Source organism: Urocampus carinirostris, chromosome 6, assembly GCF_059441175.1.
Source record: "Urocampus carinirostris isolate Australia breed hairy pipefish chromosome 6, RoL_Ucar_1.0, whole genome shotgun sequence".
Lineage (NCBI taxonomy): Eukaryota > Metazoa > Chordata > Actinopteri > Syngnathiformes > Syngnathidae > Urocampus > Urocampus carinirostris.
This window is the reverse complement of record NC_142354.1, coordinates 13,511,289-13,537,696: the sequence shown is the minus strand read 5'-3', so window position 1 is coordinate 13,537,696 and position 26,408 is coordinate 13,511,289. Positions and strand designations below refer to the sequence as shown.

The 26,408-nt window shown below is 40.4% G+C and overlaps 1 protein-coding gene across 1 annotated transcript; it reads left to right on the top strand.

The window, feature by feature from the left end:
• The first annotated feature begins 1,084 nt into the window (after positions 1–1,084).
• LOC148363869 (dynein axonemal intermediate chain 1-like) lies at positions 1,085–25,683 on the top strand. The gene is made up of 19 exons (XM_088337114.1): positions 1,085–1,257; positions 2,870–2,962; positions 3,055–3,135; positions 5,443–5,569; positions 5,755–5,810; positions 5,902–6,054; positions 7,702–7,761; positions 7,830–7,955; positions 8,470–8,554; positions 10,320–10,437; positions 10,517–10,560; positions 10,632–10,879; positions 13,528–13,617; positions 14,212–14,299; positions 14,390–14,469; positions 16,273–16,421; positions 17,302–17,401; positions 24,037–24,222; positions 25,533–25,683. Exons 2-19 carry the CDS (start codon positions 2,927–2,929, stop codon positions 25,617–25,619), a joined length of 1,914 nt encoding a protein of 637 aa, XP_088193240.1. The 5' UTR covers positions 1,085–1,257; positions 2,870–2,926; the 3' UTR covers positions 25,620–25,683.
• Positions 25,684–26,408: the final 725 nt, after the last annotated feature.

Sequence of the window (26,408 nt, the reverse complement as noted above, 5' to 3'; positions counted from 1 at the left end):
ATATTCATCCTGGAGTGACACGTCTTATCACGTTGAAAACAATGTTCGCTGCCATGTAATCTATGACAATAAATAATTTATTATATCCTTTAATTTTCTATTGAAATTTTTCTTATCATATTGTTTTGTTTTTATTGTAATATATTCAGTTATTTTACATTGTTTATTGTTACATTCTACAATCTAAAACATTTATGTAGAGCTGTAAAAAAATCAAAAACTTGTCCGGAGCCTTCGTTCTGAAAATGCTGGTGTACTCATGATCCCAAGAGCCAAGAAGAAATCCGCAGGTTCGAGAGCCTTCTCCATTCGGGTCCCTGTGCTGTGGAATGGTCTTCCCCCTGAGATTCGATCCACAACCTCAGTGGAACTGTTTCAATCTAGCCATAAAACACACTTCTATTCTATAGCTCATGAATGACCTATAATTATTTTTGACAATATCTGTGTATTAGTTGTTATTGCAACATCCATTGCAGCCTGGTTATCCAGGAAGGGGGATTACCTAATGTGCAATCCCTTCTCAAGCGTTCTTCATTTACCTTATGCTGAAGTTTTTGCGTTTTTCCTTGCACTCATGTAGGTTATAGATCAGGGGATGGTGTCATAATAGTCCGTAGTCCGTATTATGTGCAGCCCTTTGAGACTTCTTGTGATTAAGGGCGTCACAAATAAACATGACTTGACTTGGCAAGAAAACAAAACAAACCAAATATTATCAAAACCAGACATTAAGTACTGATGTATATGTTCAAAACCTGTATGAGCTAATGTTGGATTGCACTGGAATTTGAGGAATTAACCCCTTTCATAAAACGCGGCGCATAACAACTGATTATTTTAGGTTTTATTTGATAACCAAAGTAGGTCAAGCAAGAGCAATGCTCCACCAGCGGCGGCAATGCACACTAAGAACTGTTTGCAAGCTGCCAATAGGACAATGGAAGAAGCTCTTTGGGGACTGGTAGTTGCCTTAGCAACTGGTATACAACAGGCGAGCAGAGGCTGTCTTCAACTTTGGAAACTTTGGTTGAAAGAAAAATTTATTTTTTCCCACGTGGAGATGCCAACCAATAGTTTGGTACCACCCAGAAAAAAGGCAAGTCTTTTTTGTTGTAGTTGATAATGAATGAAGAAGGAGATGGAAACATGTCTTTATATTTTTTGGGATTATTTTGAAATGCTATCGTTGTTTTTCATGTTGCCGATCAGAAGGTTCAAGGTGTAAAGTTGTTAAAGGCCACGATTAAGAGAAAGGTGAGTTTTTTAAAAATACACACACACACACAAACACAATTCATTTGACTCATACTTATTAAAAAAATGCAGTATGCGCCAGAAAATTTTGGGTTGGGACTGAAAACGTGAACCGCTTGGCAGATATTTCAAAATAGAACACAGAAAATGAAAAAAAATTGTCTTGGCATTGACTTGGTAAAAAGATTGTCAGAACCCAAACAGACGGTAGACCCAAACGCGAAACATCTTCACACCAAGCTTTATTTTACGGAGACAGGGCAGTCATGCGTGGGAACACAAACGCCAGCGATTCGACGATCACTGGGCAGAAGAAGTGAGACAGAGAAACCTGGCGTGGGAAAACAAGAAGCCAGGGGCAGACAAGATCGAAACCGGACAGGACAAACAGGATCAATACCAGATGCAGGAAACTGGACAGGACGGGACAGAGGGGAACGCTACCTAATACAGTATGCACGAGCAAGATACCGGAGAGGACGGGACAGACGAGATCGATACTGGAAACACCAGCAAGATACAAGACAGGACAGGACAAACGGGATCGGTACTGGATACTGGATACACGGACAGGACGAGACTGAAGGGATCGATACCGGATACAGGATGCACGAGCAAGATACCGGACAGGACGAGACAGACGGGTTTGATACCGGATACTGGATACATAAGCAAGATACCGGACAGGACAGACCGACGGGATTGATACCGGATACACAAGCAGGATACCGGACAAAGTAAAAATGCTCCTCTTGCAAGTGCAGAGGTTTGTTGATGGACTTACAAGGAGTGAATGAGAGCACTGAGTTTAAAGGGAAGCCAATCAGGCAACAAGCTGCAGCTGGCGCCAAATGAGCGGGCCTAAGTGAGGGCTATTGGTAATCGTGACAAACATGAAATGATAGATAACTGACAGCCATATTAGTCAATGGCAATTTGACAATTTTATTTGGTTAAATTCTCATAAAACAACAACAAAAATACATTTTGGTGCTTTTAAAAATCCAATCAGACAATTAAGTGATACAGAATAAGAAGCAAAACTGAGGGATCGAAAAATGTGAATAAACACAAGCAAGTTCATTGTACCTTGAGTAATGGGGCTGGTTATAATGAAAAATAATTAGCCTGTAGCCTTTTTTAAGTACATAATTTTGGGGTATACAAGCTTTTAATGGACAGGAAAATGAATAGTGAGAAGAAAACCAGAGTAGGAGGGATCTGATGATGATGGTTCAGTAGTCACCACAGGCTCATGCAACAAATAAGTGAAACTTGCATGCTCGCAAATAATAGCCCGTAAACATTAGCCAAAGTCCAGCTAGCAGCCAACAAAAACCTGGAACCAGAGGGTCCCAAAAACTTTTAACAAAATGTCTTATTTCGATCTGCATTTCCTTCCTTTTTGAGTGCAAAAAACAAAAATCGGGCACAGACTCGTCCCCAAGTGAAAGCAGCTTCGTATGGCTCGCCTCACTTTAGACGTGATGTCATCACATCGTTGTTTCAGAAGACATATTTCGTTCATTTCAGAATGCAGATACAGATTTATCTGCCTATACATCCCTCACAAAAACAAAATTAAAAAAAAAAAAAGTAACTCCGTTTGCAGGAAGATGAAGATGACAGTTTTGATTATGGCTGGGAAGAAAGAGCTCATGGCAAACTGATGAAACCTCCTGATCAACTGGATCTAACCGAAGCGGTAGTAGAACGGAATGATATTTGCAATCGATTATTTTCTATTATTCACCCCCTTAAAATTATGATGCCATTTTTCCATGTTGATGTGTTTAGGAGCTGAAGGAAGATATCACAAGGATTTTGACAGCAAAGAATCCACATGCGCCACAAAATATTGTTCGATTCAGTTTCAAGGTAAGACCATTTCAAATTATTCTCAAAAAGAGACTATTCTGTTCTTGGAATTTTTTTTAAATATAAAAATGAGTAAAAAAGCTAATCTACGAAAGAGTTTAAGTATTTGTGTTTTTCAACAAAGGAATAAATAAATTCATAATCCACTCTCAAACAACCTTGCTCATTTTTAACTTATTATTTATGTCTTATTTTACTATACTTTAAACTCGTTTTTATGTAAAATAAAAATAACAGTTCATATAATTTTGCTTCTTTTTTTTTTTTTTTTAATTAAAAAAAAAAAGTATAAAATACATATACGAGTGTATAGTACCTGCAGTACATACATAAAAAAATCAGTCAGTTAGTCAACCAGGGAATCTGTCATGATCTGCCAATTGCCCTCACCTGCGCTCGTTCACTCGTTCAGCCCCAGTTGCCACTCGTTCCCTAATTAGTCCTCCTCCTCAAGGGACGGCTCCAGAAGTCCCACAAAAAGAAGGACCGATGCCCCGGAGGAAGGCGGCCCAGCCTCCGCATCCGGAGGCGGGCAGGAGCTGGACGAGGCGGAGGCTGAATGGGCGGGCGTGGCGGGCGTGCCAGGGATCAGGGAAGTCAGGGCGAAAGGAAAAAAACAACAGGAGGATCAAGAAGTCCTCGCGAATGAAGCATGGTCAGAGATCGGAAGCAAGTCTGGCAACCGGACACGATCGGGGAGCCAGGGGCAGACAAGCAGGACACAGGACAGGACGGTACAGACGGGAGCCAGAGTCAAAAATGTTTGCCTTGCATATGCGGAGCTTCCCTGATGGACTGACCAGGAGTGAACGAGAATGGCGCGCTTAAGTAGAACGAGGACTGTTTAGGGAATGAGTGGCAGCTGGGGCTGAACGAGTGAGCGCAGGTGAGGGCAATTGGGAAATCATGACAGAACCTACCTATCTAGCTAGCTAACTGTCTAGTCAAGTCAAGTCATGTTTATTTGTAGCGCCCTTAATCACAAAGAGTCACAAAGGGCTGCACAGACCACAGATTAACAAGACGATTATGACACCATCCCCTGATCTAAAACCTACATGAAGGCAAGGAAAACTCAAAAACCTCAAAATAAGCTAAATGAAGAAACCTTGAGAAGGAACCGCACATCAGGTCAAAATGCTTGCCTTAAAACTGTCACAAACCAGAAACGGAGACAGGACCCAGTAGCGTTCGTTTACTCAGTTTTATTGATAAAGAGAGAGAGCAGTGCTTGCTTCCACGATCCGATGATCGACGGACACGGGTAGCAGGTGGCAGGAGCGCAGAAGTGGCACTTCCGTGTCGAGCGAGGATAATCGTAGGCAGCAGGGATACTGGTCGCTAGCCGGGACGGGAGAGCAAGGGCGGTATAGAGTCCAGAAAAGATTTCGGCAACAGGTTTCAGGCAGGGAACAGGGCAAAACAGGTCGAGGTTCAAGACGGAAGAGCAGGGCAAAAACGGGTCCGGAAACAGGACAGCAACATGTATCAGGCAGGAGGAAACAAGGCAGGAAAATGTCGGAAGGTATGGAGCTTGCCTAGCTGGGAGCATAGGTTCGCAAACGGTCTGACAGCTTCCTCTTGGAAGCCGGGGGTTTAAAAAGACTCTTTGAACCAATCAGCGCTCAAGGCTGTAGGCGCCAATTGAGCGGTCACAGGTGCCCTGAATCAGCAATCATAACAGTAACAACAGAGGTTCGCTGACGGACTGACAACCGGAGAGTGACATGACTGGGATTAAAATGGACAGGGAACCATTCATGTAGTCTGCAGCGGTTAGCGCCAAATGAGCGGGCACAGGTGATCCAAATCAGTGATCATGACAATCTAGCTACCTTTTGATCTTTTTACCTGTTGCTTACTATTTACTTTTCTAGGTTGATTGTAACCTATCTACCTTTTAAAAAATAATAATAACAATAATAATAATAACAATACATTGTATTTCGAAGTGCCTTTCAGGAGACCCAAGGTCACTGTACATATAGTAGGACACAACAAAAAATGAAGAGCAATAAAAAGCAAATCAAACAAATTAAAGTTAAAGAGGTGGTATGTGGGCCACATGGTCAAGAAAAAGCAAGTCTAAAGAGGTGAGTTTTGAGTCTGGATTTGAAGGTGGACATGGTCGCAGAATTTCAGAGGTCAGGCGGCAACGAGTTCCAGAGCTGGGGGGCAGAGCGGCTGAAAGCTCAATACATTTTCAAAATGATCTCAAAGCAGTATTTTTGATTATTTTTGTCTTTTTTCTTGAGTGATTCATCATTATTCTTAAAATAATGATTGATCAATGTTGTCTCTGCACAGGAAGGCGCTTTTAAGCTGACCAGCTCCGTGGATCAACTGTCCGTTGATTTCGTCTTGGACGGATGTCTCATTCTTCGGGACTCCGACGAGGCTCGCAGACTCGCAGCTAGTGAAGACCTTTCTGAAGGTGGACACTAACATTATAATCACCCCTCTATTTTTAAATGGACATTATCAATTTCCAATGCAAGTGTATGTTTTTGCTTTATTTGCTTAATTATTCAAAGTGTAGTTCTCACTTTCTGCCGTTAGAGGTTACTATCAACATGCTTTCCATGTACAATCTATGATTTGGTTCCTGATCGTCTCCAGAGACTTCACGAGTTGATGCTGGAGAAGAATCTGATGAAGGGAAAGTTGAAACCTTGGTAAATCTTTTATTTATTTATGCAACCCAACACATAAATCAAACTCCAAGGATGGAGAAATGTCGCAAATCTCAATAAGCTTTCCATAAAGGATGCATCCGGAGACGGTGGTGATGAGGAGGAGGCTGCAGAAGACGACAGACCGGACAGCGTCGCTTCCAAAACAAACGACCAGGATCCAAAATGTACGAACCAGTTCAATTTCATCGAAAGGGCGACCCAAACACTCAACAATCCTCTACGGGTACGCTCAAAAATCTTTGTGGCCGGGGAAGCAGATCAAATAAATGTAGCCACAAAATACGATTTAAAAAATGATATATTTACACAAAATGAATTATTATTACAGTGTACAGAAACAGAACAATGAAGTTAAGTTAAGTAGAATCTTCAGAGTTATAACACATAGAAGATACTCTAAGACAGTCTGGACTACACATATCTGCTCCATCAGGGGTCTCCAACGTGGTGCCCACGAGCGCCAGGGTCCCCTCTAAGGACAGTTGAGAATCTATGTTGAAAATAGCTCACCAGTGCCCCGGGTCATTGTGATTTTCCAGTAAAGTTATCATCTGACGTCTATAAAACCCTAATTTTGATAACCAACCCGGTAATAACATAGAAAATAGATGAATTGTTATTTTAGAAATACAAATAATAAATATCCTCTGCTGTATTTCTTGCATGTTTTGTTCAGTGAGAGCTAGATGGTGTTCAACATATTCTGTGTTTTCTTACTGTCAAGTTTTGTTCATTTAGATCTAGTTGGTGTTACAACATTATTTTTATTTTCAGAGTTTGTGTTCTAATACATACTGCATTTGTCAAGACCAGAACGGAGACAGGACTCACTTGTGCGCCTTTCTCTTAGTTTTATTGGGAAGGAGGAAAAGGAGTGCACACACGTTCCGTAAATCACTGGTCGCGGGGAGCAGGTCGCTTGGACGCAGAAGTGGGACTTCCGTGGCGTGCGATGGCATTGTCGGGAACGGAAAAAAGTCGAAAACCAGGGGAGGAGAGTAGATGTGGTCTAGATCAAACAGATTGTAGCAGGAGAAAAACAAGAGCCAAATCAGGACAGGCGAAAAAGGGCTTGCCGTGTAAAAACAAAGATTCGCAGACGGACTGACAAAAGGGGACTGACAGGACAGAGTTTAAATACTGACAGGGAGCCAATGTGTCAAAGAGCTGCAGCTCGCGCCCACGGGCGGGGCCAATCGGGCGCTATGGCAGCCGTGACAACATTTTCATACTTTCATGTTTTGTTTAGTAAGAGCTAAATATAATCTATTTAAGTATTGTTAATTATTTTTAAGAAATTGATCAAGAAAAGAGAATAAGAATATATTGATTTATTACACTCATTTATTTATTCATCTTTCTATTGATTTATTTTAAAGTAAATACAACAAACTAAATTCTAATTTATGGGTTTTATAAAGTGAATGAGTACAAAATGAGGAGTTTTTTTCTAGCTAGCTATCCGGCTACCTTTTTACTTTTTCAGCTAGCTAGCCTCCCACACGTTCAGCAATTTTTTTCATTTTTTGCATTCTACCAAGCTAACATTTTAGATAGTTATCAACTTTGATTTTAGCATCCTTTCTGGCTAACTGTCTAGCTTTGCATTCGATAGAACAGAACATGAAAGTAGAATGCAGAATATGTGGGCTCTAACTGAACAAAACATAAAAGTAAGGCGACACAGGCCCTGAATCCAGACGCGGTTATAACGAAAACGTCACATTTTTGAACATTAAAGAGGAAAATTTTGACTGAAAGTACCAGAACGTGGTACAGGACAGTCCAAAAAGTACAGAACACAAAACCAAACTTCTCATACCAGAGTTGAGCAATTTCTGACAAATTCAACTTTGTGTTTCTCGTGCAGGATCGAAGCAGTCAGACCGTACCTCCCCCACGCTGCAACTTTTCCGCCACCGCCAGCCAGGTGGAGGAATTTTCGGACCCGGATCGCATCCGAAAACGCTTAAAACTCGTCTTTTTTTGTGTTTTCAGTGGGAAATCTACGACACGTACGCGGAGGAACTGCAAAAACAAGAAATGAAAAAGGAGCGGCAGAGAACTTCCCAACCCAAGAAAGACACTGAACAAAACAAAAAGAAAATCCAGAACGAGACGCCGGTAACGAAACAATTGATGTTTGTGTCAAATTTCACCCTGTGGTATCTAAATTATTTATATAAAGTAGACCCCTGGGGTTTAAAGCATCCTTACTTTATGATATCTTTACTTTATAATGTGGAATAAGATGTTTTTTTCGTCCCATCGTTACGAAACTTTCCCCACTATACAACATCAACCACATATTCTGTCTGTCTATTATAAGTCGACATTTATTATTTTATTTTAGATGTTGGTCTGCTATTGGCTTGCGTCATGCCTTCATAAAGATGCCAATGTGCTATTAGCTGAACTACCTTCCACAATGCCCTCCTCTCACTTCATTTAGTTCGGAATCTCGTGGAACAAACTAATGGGTTCCAATAATTGTAGTGTTGCTTGAGAAAGAGGAAAAAAATGCTAACCATGGAATCGAAGCTCCAAATTTGATTCATGTTCTATCCCAGGGGTCTAATATATTCGGATGTTTCTCATTGTTTTCTTCCATAATAGCTGCTTTTTTTTTTTTTTGCAGAGTGACGACATCACAAAAATAGCAACGGCTGTCACATTGCTAGAACGAATGGTTAATCAGAACACATGTCAAGACATCGCGCAAGGTATTTGTAGTCTGTAATCACTAAGGAATATCAAATCAAATTTCCTTTGCTAATATTGCATGCGTCGATTTTGATGAGAAGATTTTTTTTCTCAATCAAATTTTTATTTTGAAATTTGACTCAAAAACAAGCTAAAATAGTATAGTTAAAATAGAATCTATGAAATGAGCAAAGACAACATATTTTTAGTTGTCTATAATTTTGTTTATGGAAATTATAAAAACTCCAAAGTTTAAATATCATGTGGCGGAAGTATTTGAACAAATAATTGAGTTTGTATTTGTTGAAAGCCACAGAGTGTATTATATAGCAACCTACGTTGATGTGAACTTAACTCGTTTGAAAAAGTAAGCTAAGAAAATGTACTATATTATAAGCATTACTTTTTTTTTTAGACGCGTAGGTTTAGAATTTGGTAATAGCAGAGCATATACAGCATAATTATCCCTTATATCTTGCTACTACGGAAGCCTGAATTACCATTTTGCAAAGGTTACACGTCCTCGTGCAGCTTTCAGCAGTTAATGGCTACTTACCTCATGCAATGAGCCCCAAATGTGATGGAATCCATTGCACAAAAAGAAAAGGAAGCAGGGAACGATGATGGGTGGGTCATTTTCTTTTTTTTTTTAGTCAGCAAAAGAATGCTGTAAACCCAGCCCTAACCTGAACATAATAATTGACATTTTATGACTTACCTGACCCAAATTTAGGCCCGGACTCGGGATCTTACTATGGCTGATATTGTTATCAGTAAGCTGCTCTGTGTAAATAAAGCTTGCTTCATCCTTCAGGGCCATTTTTTTTTATTTTGCGAAAAAGTATCAGTTAGGGCTTCCATACTGTGTGTTTTTTGATCGCACATGTTTCAACTCCATTCTAAACTACAGTGACCTCTAGTGGTAAATCATTAAAAACTTTAAGACTACAGTGGAACCCGGTTCTCGACCATTACCTGTTCAAGAACCCTGTTCGAAAACTGATTTGTTCGATCACAGAAATCATTTTTCCCATTAAAAATAATGTGAATCGTTTTAATCCGTTCCAACACCCTGAATGTTTACCATGAACGTAAACATGAAGCTAACCCAGGCTAATCGCACGTTCATGTTATCGTAATCTTCCGTACGAAAGATTACGCTAACATGAACGTGTAAAAATAAAGAAATCAGGTCGTTTACAAGTCATTTAGCACCGGGGTCTCCACAACAAGTGGTGAGCGGTTCATTGGAAAGGGGGCTCAGTTCCAACACCCTGAAAGTTGGGCTCCGTTCCAACACCCACATAAAGCTAACCCAGGCTAATCCTACGTTCGTGTTATCGTAATCTTATGAATAGGATTTCTTACCTTTGTGGTGGTCAGCAGAAGGCGCTTGCACACCTCCTTCATATTTGGCAATCATTTATTTCTTAAATGCAATAGTTGTACGCACTACTTTTCTTTTTTCACCTGTAGCAACTTTGCTGCTTGCACTGACTTTCTTCGGAGGCATAATTAGGGGCTAAAACACCCGTACGCCACTCAGCATCGCACCCTAGCGTACGCACTCACGCATTACTGGCGTTCGAACTCCGATTTTTTGACCAAACAGCGAAGCAAGAATTTCTCGAAATTTTTGGTCGGACACCGATTTGTTCGAACTGAGAGGCATTCGAAAACCGAGGTTCCACTGTATATTCATAATTGTACTTCTATACATTCAGGAAATTGCTATTTTAAGCTGTGATGCTGAGACCCAGTCCACTTTTCTGCATTACCTTTCAGATTTTAAATATTTCGAGGACGCGGCAGACGAATTTAGGGAGCACGAGGGCACACTACTACCTCTGTGGAAGTTCCAGTATGACAAAGCCAAAGCTATGTGTGTGACGGCACTCTGCTGGTAGTGTTACCCGCCGAGAAACGCCAGACCAAATGGACGCCGGATGAATAGTAAACCAACCAATAATGTTCTCCTGCAGGAATGAGAAATATCCTGACCTTTTCGGAGTTGCATTGGGATCTTGTAAGTCGTTACTTAATAGCCTTTGTGAGGCCTGACCGAAATCAACATTTGGTTCCTCCGTCTCCTGCCAGATGACTTCAGCAGGCAGGGCCGCGGTATGCTTCTCTTTTACACGTTGAAGAACTCCACCTTCCCAGAGTACGTCTTCCCGACGGCGTCTGGCGTCCTCAGCCTCGACATTCACAAGCTACGTTCTCATCTGGTGGCCGTCGGTTTCTACGACGGAGGCGTCAGCGTGTACAACTTAAAAAAAAAAGGACGGGAACCTGAGTACAGGAGTGATGCTAAAACAGGAAAGCACACTGACCCTGTCTGGCAGGTAAGGAATCCATGCCATAGTGGTTGCCGATGCTCCTGTATACTATCCTAGCTACTTGGTTGTGTAGAGCAAATAAGCCTAGCACAAAAATGACTTCCACCTTTTATGTTACAAATAACTCACTTTTTGACTCTGTCCTCTTTTTGGACGGTTCCTGAACGTACCAATTCACCGTGTACCATAATCAATCTGATAACATGAAGTTTTCAATGTAATTAAAACATCCAAGGCAAAGTATTGATGAAATAATGTTCTCACCGTACGTAATTATGTCGATTGGAGGGACATTCTCAAGTAGAGAACGTTTTTGTGCCAGTAATTTTGGTGAGGACATCGTTGGGCGTTGCCCCAAAATATACGCAGAGACAGAAATATGGCGTAAAGGGAACTTACTTTATTGCATCCGTTCATTCATTCAAGCCACGTTCGAAATTCTTCCAAGAGACGCTGACCTTTATATTGTGTTCTCGTGATGTTTTTCTCAGGATCGAAAAATCATTTTGCGGCCCTGACTCGCTCAGTCAAAAACTTGTGACTTCTTGTATCAACATTGTCTCGTGACTCATAACATCCTGCGAGATGTCTGGACACAACAGGCCACCGTCAGCTCGAAGGCTGCTGACTTACAGTTAATCCACAACAATAACTACCAGACTTTCAGCGGTCGAAAACCCCCACAATCTCCAGTGCCTGATCGCAGCAAGGCTTTAGGGCTAGGACCTTAGCTTGGCCTTTTGGCTGAGAGTAAGTGTCCCGGCTCCTAGACTTTGTAGCGTATTATGAACTGACCGATAACGGATAATGGATAATGAATAACGAAGATAGATCAATAACCCTTAAAAACCCCAAAACCCCCCCCCCTCTCCCCTTTTTTCTATCAATTCGCTGTGTTTATAAATTGTGTGTTTTAATCGGCTTGGTTCATTGATTCCATTTTCTTGGGATTAGTAATTCATATCAGAACTTAAAGAACTCAAAGTAATGACATAAGTTATTTTTTTATCAGCGTAGGAAATTCTACCATCCTTCAGGAGAAAAAAAAAGATTAATGGTGGACCACAAGTAACACCTCGAGGCAAATTTGTTAACTGATTGCAGTAAATTAAAAATTAAAATTAAAGATAGAAAAATCCCTACAGTTGTGAAACTCCATGAACGCTGATCCAACCCGTACCTTCAATCAATCAAAATACCGAAGCCATATCCTCCTAATGAGAAATGGCTACAGTCAAGTACAGACTCAAATACACCAAGCATTTATTCCCCTTCGCTTTTCCCAATTTGACACCAATCATTAAGCCCACTGGACAACAGGGAGTGAGTTGCTGTGCCATGCAACCCTTCACCAGCAGAATGGCCTGACAGCATACACTGGTTTACCCCTTCCGTATCATATGCCTCAATATCAGTCATTCTTAACTACCCTTTGCCATTCACGTCTATCCCTGGCACACACTCTTGCATCCATTGAATTTACCAAACTCACATCCAGAGCATGTTCCACCCCATCCACCCAACAATTTTGGCTCTCATATCATTCTATTTCCTACCACTTCTGCGCCACATACTCTTAGTCAAAATATTAGTCAAAAAAATAGTATCTTACACCATATATATTTGGAGAAACTTTCCCTGTTTTGGTTTACTGCCCTGGATGCCCTCACAACCACAGGGACCACACTGCCTTGTCACATCTATTCCAGCTGCTCTTTCAACCATTGGTACTTGTCCAGTTTCTCGTGTTCCCTTTTTCAGACGTTGGTGTCAGCTGGGATGGCCATGTCTATTATCACCACCCTCCTAGTCTTTTTCCACCACCACTAAATCCGGTTGGTTAGCCAAGAACTGTTAGTCAATCTGAAAGTTAAAGTCTCACAAGATCTTGGCTCTGTTATGCTCAGCAACCTTTTGTAGCATGGCCCATCTGGATTTGGGTACTTTTATACCTTCCTGGTTGCAGATGTTCCTGTATGCTATTCCAGCTTCTTGTTTTTTTTTTCTCCATATACACTAATCCAGCTAATATTTTATATGCTGCCACTATGTGCTGGACTGTTTCAGGGGCGTCTTTGTATCGTCTGCATCTTGGGCCCCGTCTACTCCGGTAGATACTGGCCTCCATAGCTCTTGTTTTTATGGCCTGTTCTTATGCTGCCATGACCAGCGCTTCTGTGCTGCCAGGCTAATGGTAGGATTTCTTCCCTTCAGCAACTTCTATCTGCCGATGGTACAGTCCATGTAAGGGCTTGCCCTTCTAGGATGTCTGCTCTTCCTCCTCCTCTACACTCTCATCAGGTTTCTGCTGCTGAGACATTTAGATCACCTTTTGGGGCCATTTCTTTCGATGTACTCTTGGATTTTGGATGAGAAATTTGAAAAAATAATACACATTTTTCATTTTTTGTCATGTAATTTTTTTGTAGTTATTACGTTTTGTTTATTAATCATTTACAATCCTAATCATTTAATTATTTTCATTTATTTTACATTTCTGTTATATTTATTTATTATTGCAATCATGTAATTTGTGTAATTATTATGCAATCAATATTTTTTCATTACTAAGTTATTTTAATTATGCATTAATGACGTCATCTTTGTTTGTTCTTTTACCCATTTAATATAATTAATCACATCTATTCATCCAGATACGATGGCAGAATGACGACATGGACAGCAATCACAATTTCTATTCCGTGTCCTCTGACGGCCGTGTCGTATCTTGGACTCTCCTTAAGGTTTGTTTTTTCAAGTCCCAGAAACAATATTATTGTCTTCTGACATGGTTTTCTAACGACATAATGAATTGGATTTTTACACACTGTTGCTTTAAAGTATCTTAACCTTAAAAAACGTATAATAAGTATTTTTTTCTGGGAATTGGGTACGGTTTCTTTTTAGTGTCAAGACCAGAAAAGAGACAGGACCCACTTGCGTTCGTTTCTCTCAGTTTTATTGGGAAGAAGGGAAGGGATTGCACACACAATCCGGAGATCACTGGTTGTGGGGAGCATGTTGTTTTGCTCAGACGCGGAAGTGGTATTTCCGTGGCGAGCGATAGGTCAGTAGCCGGGACAGGAGAGCAGAAAACGGGGTTGAGATCAGAAAATGGGTCGAAGCCGGGAAACAGACGGGGGCCAAAACAGGAGTGAGTCAGGGTCGTAAAGCTTGCCTAGCGGGAACTTAGGTTCGCAGACGGACTGACAACAGATGACAGGAAGACGGGGGTTTACATAGTGACAGGGAGCAGTTGGCGCCAGAGGGGCAGGCACAGGTGCCTAGCATCAGTAATCCTGACATTTAGCTCTGTATTGCAAATCATTTCTCCTTAGAACGAGCTGGTTTTCTCAGACAGTATCAGGCTCACACTCGACGAGACTGCATTCGATGTTCCAAAAGGGATTCAGGAACGCATCACTGGTGAGTTTACTTTCTTTGATTATGTTTTATAAACCTCATCCGCTGAATTTACGTCTGTTGGTCATATTGCAAATGTTGAATTGTCTGCAGTCGGTGGAACTTCCTTCGACTTCCACAAACAGACGGATTCTCTTTTCGTGGTTGGCACCGAGGATGGTAAAATCCTCAAGGTATGTTGAAAAAAAAAATCCATTCCGGCATCCTTGATTTGGCGTTCGATAAATTGTCAGCAGCTCGAAATGCAGCAGCTGTGCCCACAAGCCGTAAAGCTGATTTAGGCCCAGAGTGTGCACTTTATTTGTCCCTGCACTCACTCACACTTTACATTTGGGAGTTCTCAAGATGAGATTTACATCTTTTTGTTATTATGAAAAAAAGTATATCATGACAAATAAACACATTTTACCTTTACATTTTTTCCATTCTATGAAAGTCACTAATTGTTCTCGATTGTATTTACGATCACAAGAGATGATCCTATTTTGCAAACTATGATTTTGTTTTTTTATATATATATTTATATATATATATATATATATATATATATATATATATATATATATATATATATATATATATATATATATATATATATATATATATATATACACTTATTGTAATGGTTGCCATGGCACCCAATTGGTCCCCGCCATGTCGCGCCAAGTTCTGTCACGGTTCCCACGGCGCCCAATTGGCCCCGCCCACTGACACCAGCTGAAACCAGTTGACAGATTGCTGCCAGACTACAGTGGGACCTCGCTACTTCGGGGTTCCACGTTTGCGGCTTCAGAGCTTCACGGGTCTTAAAAAAATCATAATAATAAAATAAAATAATTAAAAAAAAATATATATATATATATATATATACATATATATATTTTTTTTATTTTTTTTATTTTTTTTCCCAAGCATTTTTGAAGGGGCTTCGCTACTGCGCAGATTTTCACTTTTCGCTGGTGGTTTTGGTGCCCATTAACTAGGTCTAAAAATAATAATAATTATTTTTTATTTTTTTTTAAAGCATTTTTGAAGGGGCATCGCTACTTCGCAGATTTTCACTTTTCGCGGGTGGTTTTGGTCCCCATTAACCGCGAAAACCAAGGGATTACTGTACTTAAACGCAATCTTGTGAGTTGCCTGTTGTCAGAGTGTCTGCGAAACTCCTGTTGGACTCTGTGTGATATGCCAAGTCCTGTGAATTTGCCTGTGTTTTATCCTGTTTTATTTTCGGCCTGATCTGTTTGTTCCTTTGTGTGCTATGACAGAGGTCGAACGTTTCCTGTAGTCTTTCACCAGGTTTTCACACACTGCAGGAGGGATCTTGGCCCACTCCCCCACACAGATCTTTTCTAGACCAGTCAGGTTTTTGGGCTGTCGCTGAAAAACACGCCGTTTGAGCTCCCTCCAAAGATTTTGGGTTCAAGTCTGGAGACTGGCTGGGCCATGCTAAAACCTTAAAATACTTCTTACCGAGCCACTCCTTGGTTTCCTGGCTGTGTGCTTCGGGTCATTGTCGTGTTGGAAGGTCCAGCCATGACCCATCTTCAATGCTCTGACTGAGTGAAGGAGGTTGTTCCCCAAAATCTTACAATACACAGCGCCCAGTCATCCTCTCTTTAATGCAGTGCACTCGTCCTGTCCCATGTGCGGAAAAACAACTTTTCGTTTTCGAAAAACTGGAACCTGCTTTTTTTCTACATCGGAAACTATCTTCATTGACTTCTATCCTTACAATTAGCCTCCTCTTCCTGTCTACAGGAAGCTGACTTAGACCTATGATACTTAGCATTGTCTATGCTGAAAACAAGCCCTGTCTCTTTATTTTCTTCTGATTCGAAAGATACCACAGTATTTTTTGATAATTTTACTATTTCCGGCACACAATTACACTTACACTTACACTCTAGTGTGACTTTCTTGGGGCTACCTAGATATTCGTTTTTGGCAATAACCGATTTCTGCCGATTTCCTAGTGCTCCAAAAATTACTCCAGCCAGTTCCTGGAAACATATTTGGCCCACAGCATGGCAGTGGATGCACTCAAGTGGAATCCTTACCACCCCAAAGTTTTCCTCTCCTGCAGCGCTGACTGGACCATCAAGATGTGGGACCATACTGCAAAGTAAGATAAAAATCGTTTTATTTTAAATACAATAATAGTATCAGATACATTTTTTAATCGGCGTTTTTATTTTTTTATTTAGTTTTCGAACTGATAATGGCTAAATATGACGTCAGTTATCGGCCCAATCAAAAAAATAAAGAGGAAAACAAAGAAATTGTTTGGAATACTGACGCTCATACGACCATTCGACTAACGTAAAACGGTAGCTGTAAGTTAGATTTTGTATGGTGTGCACCTTTTTCCGAATACAGGACATTACTGTAGTGCTTCTCTCTGCCGCTACCAGCGTGTGGCGCTGTGAGAGGTCACTCAGACTCCACCCGGAAGTAAAAAAATTTGCTTCCTCTTCTTAGTTTGTGTGTAAACATTCTATCCTGTATCTCCAGCGCGCTAAAAACGTTGACATTTGTATCCTTTAATATCTGGTGCATCCATTCAATATGTTTGGTTTAAAGTGTAAAGAAGATGCAAGCCGTTTCTTTATAAATTAAGGTGGAATAAGAAAGCTTGATGCGGTTGAGAAAATGGTCGGAACGCTTTTTTTCGGCCACTTTTTACCACGGAGGTGGACTTCTTGAAGCTTAGCTTCCAAAGTTAAGTTAAACTTTATTTATGTTTAAAGAACAGATCATTTTATGAAATGTTAATTTTTTAGTACAAAACAATACAGGTTACTTAAACACGCCTTAAACATACTTATATAAACCTTAAACATACAAAATATAGCACTGAAGCAACTTACAAACAATTTCAACATACGAACGATCGTCCGGAACCTAACTCGTTCGCAAGGAGGGCAGCGTCTGTAATTTGAAATAAGAACATTTTTCATTTTTATTTGTCTCAATATATTAAAAATAACCATTTGTTTCTGCAGCACACCCGTTTTAATTTTCGAACTCGGTGCTCCAGTCGGTGATGTGGCCTGGGCACCCTACTCCTCCACTGTTTTTGCCGCTGTCACAACCGATGGATTGGTAAGAATTGCAAAAAGAAAAGGAATATGATTTTACATATTTTTAATGATAATGAAATAGAATTCACAAAATGCATGAGGGCAATTTCAAGCATGTAGTTTTTCCAGGCGTAGGGTTGTGGGGAGAGGTAGACTTCACATCGAGGCTGACAGATTTGAAAATGTTCACATCAAGATGAAATATCAGCAAGGCCCTGAGAGAAAATCCATTTTTGCTCGGTCATGGAGGAAAATATTAAAAGCAGCAGTGAAGTTATATTACTACTCCAATTACTGAACATAATAATAATAATAATAATAATTTCCTTGTATTGTCATTCTGTGTAACAATGTACACAGAACGAAATGTCGATTGCATCTGACCCGATGCAGCCGCAGCCAAGAGAGGGCGCCGCCGACCACTTTTTAAGTCTTAGGAATGACTCGGCCGGGGCGCGAACCCGAACCTCCCAGTCTCAAAGCGGGCGCCTTACCATCTAGGCTACTGAGCTGGTTGTTCCACATGATAACAAACATAGAAATACATTAGTTGGTGCTAGAGCTCCTGCATCTATTTTAGTTGTTTTTAATTTGTAAAAAAATGCCATACAATAAAATACAAGTTACAGCTTATCTACCGTTAGGTGCATTGTAATAAAAGTCTGCAAGTATACATATATAGTCAAGTCAAGTCAAAAGATATATAGAAATACTTTCCGGATGCACTAAAGAAATACAGTGCATCCGGAAAATATTCACAGCGCTTCGCTTTTTCCACATTTTGTTATGTTATAGCCTCATTCCAAATTGTAAATTTAATCTCTTATCTCAAAATTCTACACAAAATACTCCATTATGACAATGTGAAAAAGTTTTGTTTTTACTTTTTTTGAATTTATTAAAAATAGAAAACTAAGAAATCACATTTACATAAGTATTCACAGCTTAATACTTTGTTGATCCACCTTTGGCAGCAAATTAGCCTCAAGTCTTTTTGAATATGATCCCACAAGTTTAGCACACCTATCTTTAGGCAGTTTTGCCCATTCTTCTTTGCAATAAGTCTCAAGCTCAATCAGGTTGGATGGGAGACGTTTGTGCACAGCCATTTTCAGATCTCTCCAGAGATGTTCGATCGGATTCAAGTCTGGACTCTGGCCGGGCCACTCCAGGACATTCACGGAGTGGTTCTGAAGCCAATCTTTTGAGATCTTGGCTGTGTGCTTTGGGTCGTTGTCCTGCTGAAAAATTAACCTTTGCCCCAGCCTGAGGTCAAGAGCGCCTTGGAGCAGGTTTTCATCCAGGATATCTCTATATATTGCTGCATTCATTTTTCCTTCTATCCTGACTAGTCTGCCAGTTCCTGCTGCTGAAAAACATCCCCACAGCATGATGCTGCCACCACCATGCTTCACTGTAGGGATGGTATTGGCCTGGTGATGAGCGGTGCCTGGTTTCCTCCAAACATGGCGCCTGGCATTCGCACCAAAGAGTTCAATCTTTGTCTCATCAGACCAGAGAATTTTGTTTCTCATGGTCTGAGCGTCATTCAGGTGCTTTTTGGCAAATTCCAGACGGGCATCCATGTTCCTTTTACTAAGGAGTGGCTTTCGTCTGGCCACTCTACCATAGAGGCCTGATTGGTGGATTGCTGCAGAGATGGTTGTCCTTCTGGAAGGCTCTCTTCTCTCCACAGAGGAACGCTGGAGCTCTGACAGAGTGACCATCGGGTTCTTGGTCACCTCCCTGACTAAGGCCCTTCTTCCCCGATCGCTCAGTTTAGAAGGCCGGCCAGCTCTAGGAAGAGTCCTGGTGGTTCCAAATGTCTTCCATTTACGAATAATGGAGGCCACTGTGCTCATTGGGACCTTCAAAGCAGCAGAATATTTTCTGTATCCTTCCCCAGATTTGTGCCTCAAGACATTCCTGTCTCGCAGGTCTACAGACAGTTTTTTTGACTTTATGCTTGGTGTTTGTGCTCTGACATGCACACTCAACTGTGGGACCTCATATAGACAGGTGTGTGCCTTTCCAAATCATGTCCAATCAACTGAATTTACTGCAGGTGGACTCCAATTAAGCTGTAGAAAGATCTCAAGGATGATCAGTGGAAAAAAGATGCACCTGAGCTCAATTTTGAGCTTCATGGCAAAGGCTGTGAATACTTATTTAAATGTGATTTCTTAGTTTTCTATTTTTAATAAATTCAAAAAAAGTTAAAAAAAAACTTTTTCACATTGTCATAATGGATTATTTTGTGTAGAATTTTGAGATAAGAGATTAAATTAATACAATTTGGAATGAGGCTGTAACATAACAAAATATGGAAAAAGTGAAGCGCTGTGAATACTTTCCGGATGCACTGTATATACTGGACTGTCTCAGAAAATTAGAATATTGTGATAAACTTCTTTATTTTCTGTAATGCAATTAAAAAAACAAAAATGTCATACATTCTGGATTCATTACACATCAACTGAACTATTTCAAGCCTTTTATTATTTTAATATTGCTGATTTTGGCTTACAGCTGAAAAAAACTCAAAAATCCTATCTCAAAATATTAGAATACTTCCTCAGACCAAGTAAAAAAATAATTTTATAACAGCAAAACTAAATCAAACATTTGAAAATGTCCATTGATGCACTCAGTACTTGGTTGGGAATCCTTTTGCACGGATTACTGCATCAATCCGGCGTGGCATGGAGGCAATCAGCCTGTGGCATTGCTGAGGTGTTATTGATGCCCAGGATGCTTCGATAGCGGCCTTCAGCTCATTTGCATTTGTAGGTCTGGTGTCTTTCATCTTCTTCTTAACTATACCCCACAAATTCTCGATGGGGTTCAGGTCAGGGGAATTAGCAGGCCAATCAAGGACAGTGATGCCATGGTCAGTGCACCAGTTACTGGTGGTTTTGGCACTGTGGGCAGGTGCCAGATCATGCTGGAAAATGAAATCCTCATCTCCATAGAGCTTTTCAGCAGATGGAAGCATGTAGTGCTCTAAAATCTCTTGGTACACAGTTGCATTTACTCTGGACTTGATGAAACACAGTGGACCAACACCAGCAGCTGACATGGCTCCCCAAACCATTGCTGACTGTGGGAACTTCACACTGGATTTCAAGCAACTTGGATTTTGCTCCTCTCCAGCCTTTCTCCAGACGCCTTAACTTCCAAATGAAATGCAAAACTTGCTTTCGTCTGAAAAGAGGACTTTGGACCACTCTGCAACTCTCCAGTGCTTCTTCTCCATAGCCCAAGTCAGACGCTTCTTCCGTTGTCTTGAGTTCAGAAGTGGCTTGACCATGGGAATACGGCTATTGTAGCCCATTTCCCGGACACGTCTGTGAACTGTGGCTTTTGATACCTGGACTCCAGCTTCAGCCCACTGTCTTTGAAGCTCCCTCAAATTCTGGAAGCGGCTCTTCTTCACAATTTTGTTAAGGCTGCGGTCATCTCTCTTGGTTGTGCAGCGTTTCCGGCCACATTTTTCCCTTCCAACAGACTTTTTGTGGATATGCTTTGAAACTGCACTCTGTGAACAGCCTGCTCTTTGAGAAATTTCTTTTTGTGTCTTACCCTCCTGATGGAGGGTATCAATGATGGTCCTCTGGACAGCAGTCAGATCAGCAGTGATTTAGTTTACTGAACCAAGCTGAGTGTTTTTAAGGCTCAGGAAACCCTCGCAAGGTGTTTCGAGTTAATTAGATGATTCAGGTGATTAGTTGAATAGCCTACTTGTATACTTTTTCATGATATTCTAATATTTTGAGATATGATTTTTGAGTTTTCTTAAGCTGTAAGCCAAATTCAGCAATATTAAAATAATAAAAGGCTTGAAATAGTTCAGTTGATGTGTAATGAATCCAGAATGTATGACATTTTTGTTTTTTAAATTGCATTACAGAAAATAAAGAACTTTATCACAATATTCTAATTTTCTGAGACAGTCCAGTATATTGTCATAATTACCGATGTGTTTCGCCTGTGCCCTCTCCTTTGGTGCCAACTGCCTCGTACTCTGATTGGCTCCCTGTCACTATTCAAACCCAGCACTTGTCAGTCCGTCTGCAAACCTCAGTGTACTCTAGTCAAGCTTCTTCGACCCTGACTCCCACCTACTTTTGCTCCCCTCTGTTTCCCGGCTTCGACCCATATTTGATCCTGACCACGTCTACTTTCGTCTCCTGGCTTTTAACCCGTTTCTGATGCCGACCACGTTGTTTGCTCTCCTGCCCCGGCTAGTGAACCGTTTCTTTCCTGTTCATGCCATCGCTTGCCACGGAATTCCCACTTCCGCGTTCAGAGCAACCTGCTTCCCGCATCCAGCAATCACTGGATCGTGGGTGCAACCCTTTCCTTTCTTCTAATAAAACGTAACACAAGTGGGTCCGAGGCAGCACGGCGGCGCAGTGGTTAGCGCTTGTGCGGCACAGTTCATGTCATGGGAACCTGTCGTGGGTTCAAGTCCAGCTCCAGACTTCCTGTGCGGAGTTTGTATGTTCTCCCCGTGCTTGCGTGGGTTTCCTCCGGGCACTCCGGTTTCCTCCCACGTTCCAAAAACATGCATTTCAGGTGAACTGGCCGGTCCAAATTGTCCCTAGGTGTGAATGAGCAAATGACTTGTCTGTCGCTGTGTGCCCTGCGATTGGCTGGCAACCAGTTCAGGGTGTCCCCTACCCACTGCCCGGAGATGGCTGGGATGGGCTCCAGCCCCCCCGCGACCCTAATGAGGATAAGCGGTACGGCTAATGAGATGAGATGAGATGAGACAAGTGGGTCCTGTGTCCGTTCTGGTCATGACATATATATTATAAAATAATGGGAAGTCCTCCTCTACAGAAAATGAAATTATTAATTATATACAATTGTATTACAGCAACATAATCAATTAAAATGAAACAACATTGAATCATTCGAAATCGACTTCTATTAATGATAATAATAATAATAAGAAGAAGAACTAAATCAAATAACAGCATGAATCAAATCAAATTAACAACAGGAAAGAAATATCTCCAAAAGTTTAGTTTTTGTTTTTTTTTTGGGTGGGTTGAAGGATGAAAACTAAATGACAATAAACAAACATTAAACAGTTATATTAAATTCTATAAAATTACATTAAATCCAAAACGAAGAAAGGATGTCGGAGCATTTATAATACAAAGTGCGATAATATTGATTGAATTAAATGAAATCATATTGAATTAAATTAAATTCATAAACTTTAATGCAGATTAAAAGGTTTTTCTTCTGTTGGCTTTTAAGATCAAAACTACCCCTAAGACTTGTAAAATCTTGACAATTTGGGGATTTTCCCGTACTTCTTTTTTTCCATAAAACCCTTCAAGTGTCGCAGGATGTTGGAAAGACCCAAATGCAGGACACAAGGAGATGTTTAATGGGGATACAATCAATCCGCAACAGGGGGCGTTTATTCAACAACTAAAACAAAATGCAACCGGGACTGCTGAGGATGTCACGGTTGCCATGGCGCCCACTTGGCCCCGTCCGTGTGGCGCCAGTTGCGGCTCGTTGACGGACGGATTGGCTTCCCTGCTATTTAAACCCAGTCCTGTCACTCTCCTTTTGTCAGTCCGTCAACGAACCTCTGCCCTACAAGTCGTGGGTTCTGACTCGGTCTTGTTTCCTGTTGGTACTTCCTGTCCGGTATTGTTCCCGTTTATTTTGTCCTGTTTAATATTTGTTTCCAGTTTCGTTACTGTCTATTTTTTTCCTGTTTATTATTATCTCCAGTTTTTGTTCCCGTCTAGTTTGTCCTATTTAATTTCGGTATTCTGTATCAATTTCAATCCTGTCTGTCTCGTCCTGTCCGGCATCGACCCCATCTGTCCGATAACAGCAATTGGTATCGATCTCATCAGTCTCTAGCTTTCTGTCTTTCCACGCCAGACCGCTGCCTAACGTGCATGACTCCCCATTTCCCGTAAAATAAAAGCTTGTGTGAGAAACGTCACGCATTATGGTCCTGATCCTGTTCCGGTTCTTGAAAGGGGAGGGGAAACTTGAGCGGGGTCGCGACAGTCTTGAAAAGAAGATTTGGGAGTACCATGAAGAAGATGGCTGGTAAGGAGGGGGAAATCAGGAGGGAAACTTGAGAAGATGGTGGTGAAAGTCTTGGAAAGATTTGTGAGTACTTTAAAGAAGATGCCCGGTGAGGAAGGTCTTTGGATGAGGAGGGGATTGCCAAGTCGGGGAGATTGGGAGAGATACTTGAGAAGGTTGTCTTGAGGTAACAAAAGTCATGGAAACATTTTGGAGTACTTTTAAGGAAAAGTCTTGGGAAGAGAAGCTTGTCCTCTTAGGCAAGTAAAGGTCTTAAGCAGGGTTAAAAGACGACTCAGCAAAGTGGAGTGGGAGTCTGGAGTATTTATAGGCTAATTGGCTGAATGGGAGCACCTGGACAGGGGAGTTGAGAGGGTGGCTGTAGAAAGGGGTAATGGAGAAGGAGAGGGACTGCAGGCTGGACCATGACAATAAGTTCAGAAAAAAATACATTTGTTCGTATTATTTTCCCTACGTGATCATTAGTCAAAACTTTTCTAAGTAGCCCTTGCATTCTTCCATTTTTCTCACTGTGACCCATGGAAGAAAAACTTCACCTGAATAGAAACGCTTTTGCTTTTTTTTTAGGTTCACGTTTTTGACCTGAGCATCAACAAGTACCAAGCCATCTGTCAGCAATCAGTGGTGGTAAAAAATAAGAGCAAGCTGACTCACATCGCGTTTAATCCCGTGCATCCCATCGTCATTGTGGGGGACGATAAAGGAATCGTAATCAGCCTCAAACTCTCCCCCAACCTTCGAAAGAAACCAAAGGTGAGAGAAGACATAGACATAGAAGACAGTAATTCCAAATTGTCTGTCAGCTTCCTTTCATTGCTTCTCCGATGCATGCTCTCCTCTCAGACGTCTGCTATCACATCCAAGCATTTAACCAATCAAATTTCAGGAGTACTTGTTGCTAGGCCCAGAAATCTGCCCATAGGCCTTCAATATTTTTTCAGAAGGCGTCCCTGCAGCACAACATTGCTGTAGGTTTACCCTATCAAATTTAAAATTGTTTCATTTGGCCCTGCATGAAGAAAAAAAAATAGGGGTAGGTATATATGTTATGTATGCATATTGTTGTGATTGTGTTGAATCTATTTATGTTTATGTATCTCTATCTATATATCTAGCTAGTAACGATCTAGCTATCGAGCTAGCTAGCTATCAATCTAGCTAGCTATCGATCTAGCTATCTAGCTAGCTATCTAGTTAGCTATCGATCTAGCTATCTAGCTAGCTAGGTAGCTAGCTATCTAGCTAGCTATCTAGCTAGCTATCGATTTATCCAGATATATCGATAGCAATCTAGCGATATATATAGGTATATAGATAGCTATCTATCTATATATCTAGATATATCGATAGCTCTATATATATATTAGTTAGATATAAAAAACAAATCATGACATAAGATATTTTTTTATATTTATTGGCATTCTTTTGCCAATAGTTTTTGCAGTAAACTCACGTTTAAAAGTAAGAAAATAAGAAATAAATATTTAAAAAGATAACATGTTTTCTTATTCTCTAAAGATAATGTTGGAACTATAATAAATACTGTAATAAAAAGTTTGAAAATCACCTGGTATGTAAAAGAAATGATCAATAAAATAAAATAGTTTATTAATGACATAAAGTAATTCAACAAAAAACAGAGTAAAAATACAATATGTATAAGACGACAAAAAGAGAAAAATGTGTAATTTTTCTGTGTTTGCTATCTTGAGTTTTTGCAGTGCACTTTTACAACTTTTCTTATTGGCAATCAATTGACTCCCTCATCCTCGCCCGCCACTCTTTTAATTTTTCTTTTTTTTTTCTAAAGACGGGTCAACAATTAGCGTCATGCACCCTGAGTGCTCTGATTCGCTTATCTTAAGATTGAATAGGCAAAAAAGAAGACCTAACTCATCTCGCTTGAAAGATTTGTTTTACTTGGCTTGAGGGCTAAAGACCTTAAATGACCTTCAATCCAATAAACTTCCGAGACCTTTTAAGCTTTAAACGTTTGCAATTTTGTAAACAAAGTAATCACCTCATTTTGATTCATTATCTTTGAACTATCCCTGTGTTTGCAGGGCAAGAAAGGTCAAGAGATGCCCGAAGGTCCCGAAGTGGAAATGGACAAAATGGAGAAGCTGCTCAGTCTCTTGAGGGACTCGTAGCAAAGCGGCGTCAAGTCCTGATGCATTCAAAAATTGAAATAAAATTAATGTAATTGATGTGTAATTAGATTTTGTCATCTGTGGCTTAGGTATCACAAACCTTTTTGAAGCCAAGAGCTAAATTTTGTTATCGATTTGGCTACCAATCTGATTTTATTTTTTAAATAACAACTTATACTGTTATAACTATGTCATTACTAGATAGATAGATAGATAGATAGATAGATAGATAGATAGATAGATAGATAGATAGATAGATAGATAGATAGATAGATAGATAGATAGATAGATAGATAGATAGATAGATAGATAGATAGATAGATAGATAGATAGATAGATAGATAGATAGATAGATAGATAGATAGATAGATAGATAGATAGATAGATAGATAGATAGATAGATAGATAGATAGATAGATACTTTGTTCATCCCCGAAGGGAAATTCACATTTCCAGCAGCATCCCTGAGCTGAGAACAATCGAGAACAATCGAAAATAACACGGGAGCTGCTGGAGTGGCTGCCATTCGTGACGGCGCCGGAAGAAAAGATTCAATTTGAATCATGTACAAACAAACAAACAATTGAATCATGTACAAACAAACAAACAAACAAAATATTCATGTTTCAATAAGTGGAGTGTTAATAAAATGGGGGGAAAATAATTTCTGATACTGATATAACCAGGTAAAACTAATTTTAAGTTACCTGTCCAAATGAATGTTGTGCCATCTCACCTTTCCCACTCTCTCTCCTGCAGTTGACTTGCTGCTGCTCATGTTATTACTAT

What these genes read in the sequence shown, in the direction of transcription:
- LOC148363869 (XM_088337114.1), top strand. Translation starts at nt 2,927, where the DNA reads ATGAAACCTCCTGATCAACTGGATCTAACCGAAGCG. An exon ending in AACTGGATCTAACCGAAGCG is followed by an intron (nt 2,963 to 3,054) that starts GTAGTAGAACGG and finishes TGATGTGTTTAG; the next exon opens with GAGCTGAAGGAAGATATCAC. An exon ending in ACACTGACCCTGTCTGGCAG is followed by an intron (nt 10,880 to 13,527) that starts GTAAGGAATCCA and finishes CTATTCATCCAG; the next exon opens with ATACGATGGCAGAATGACGA.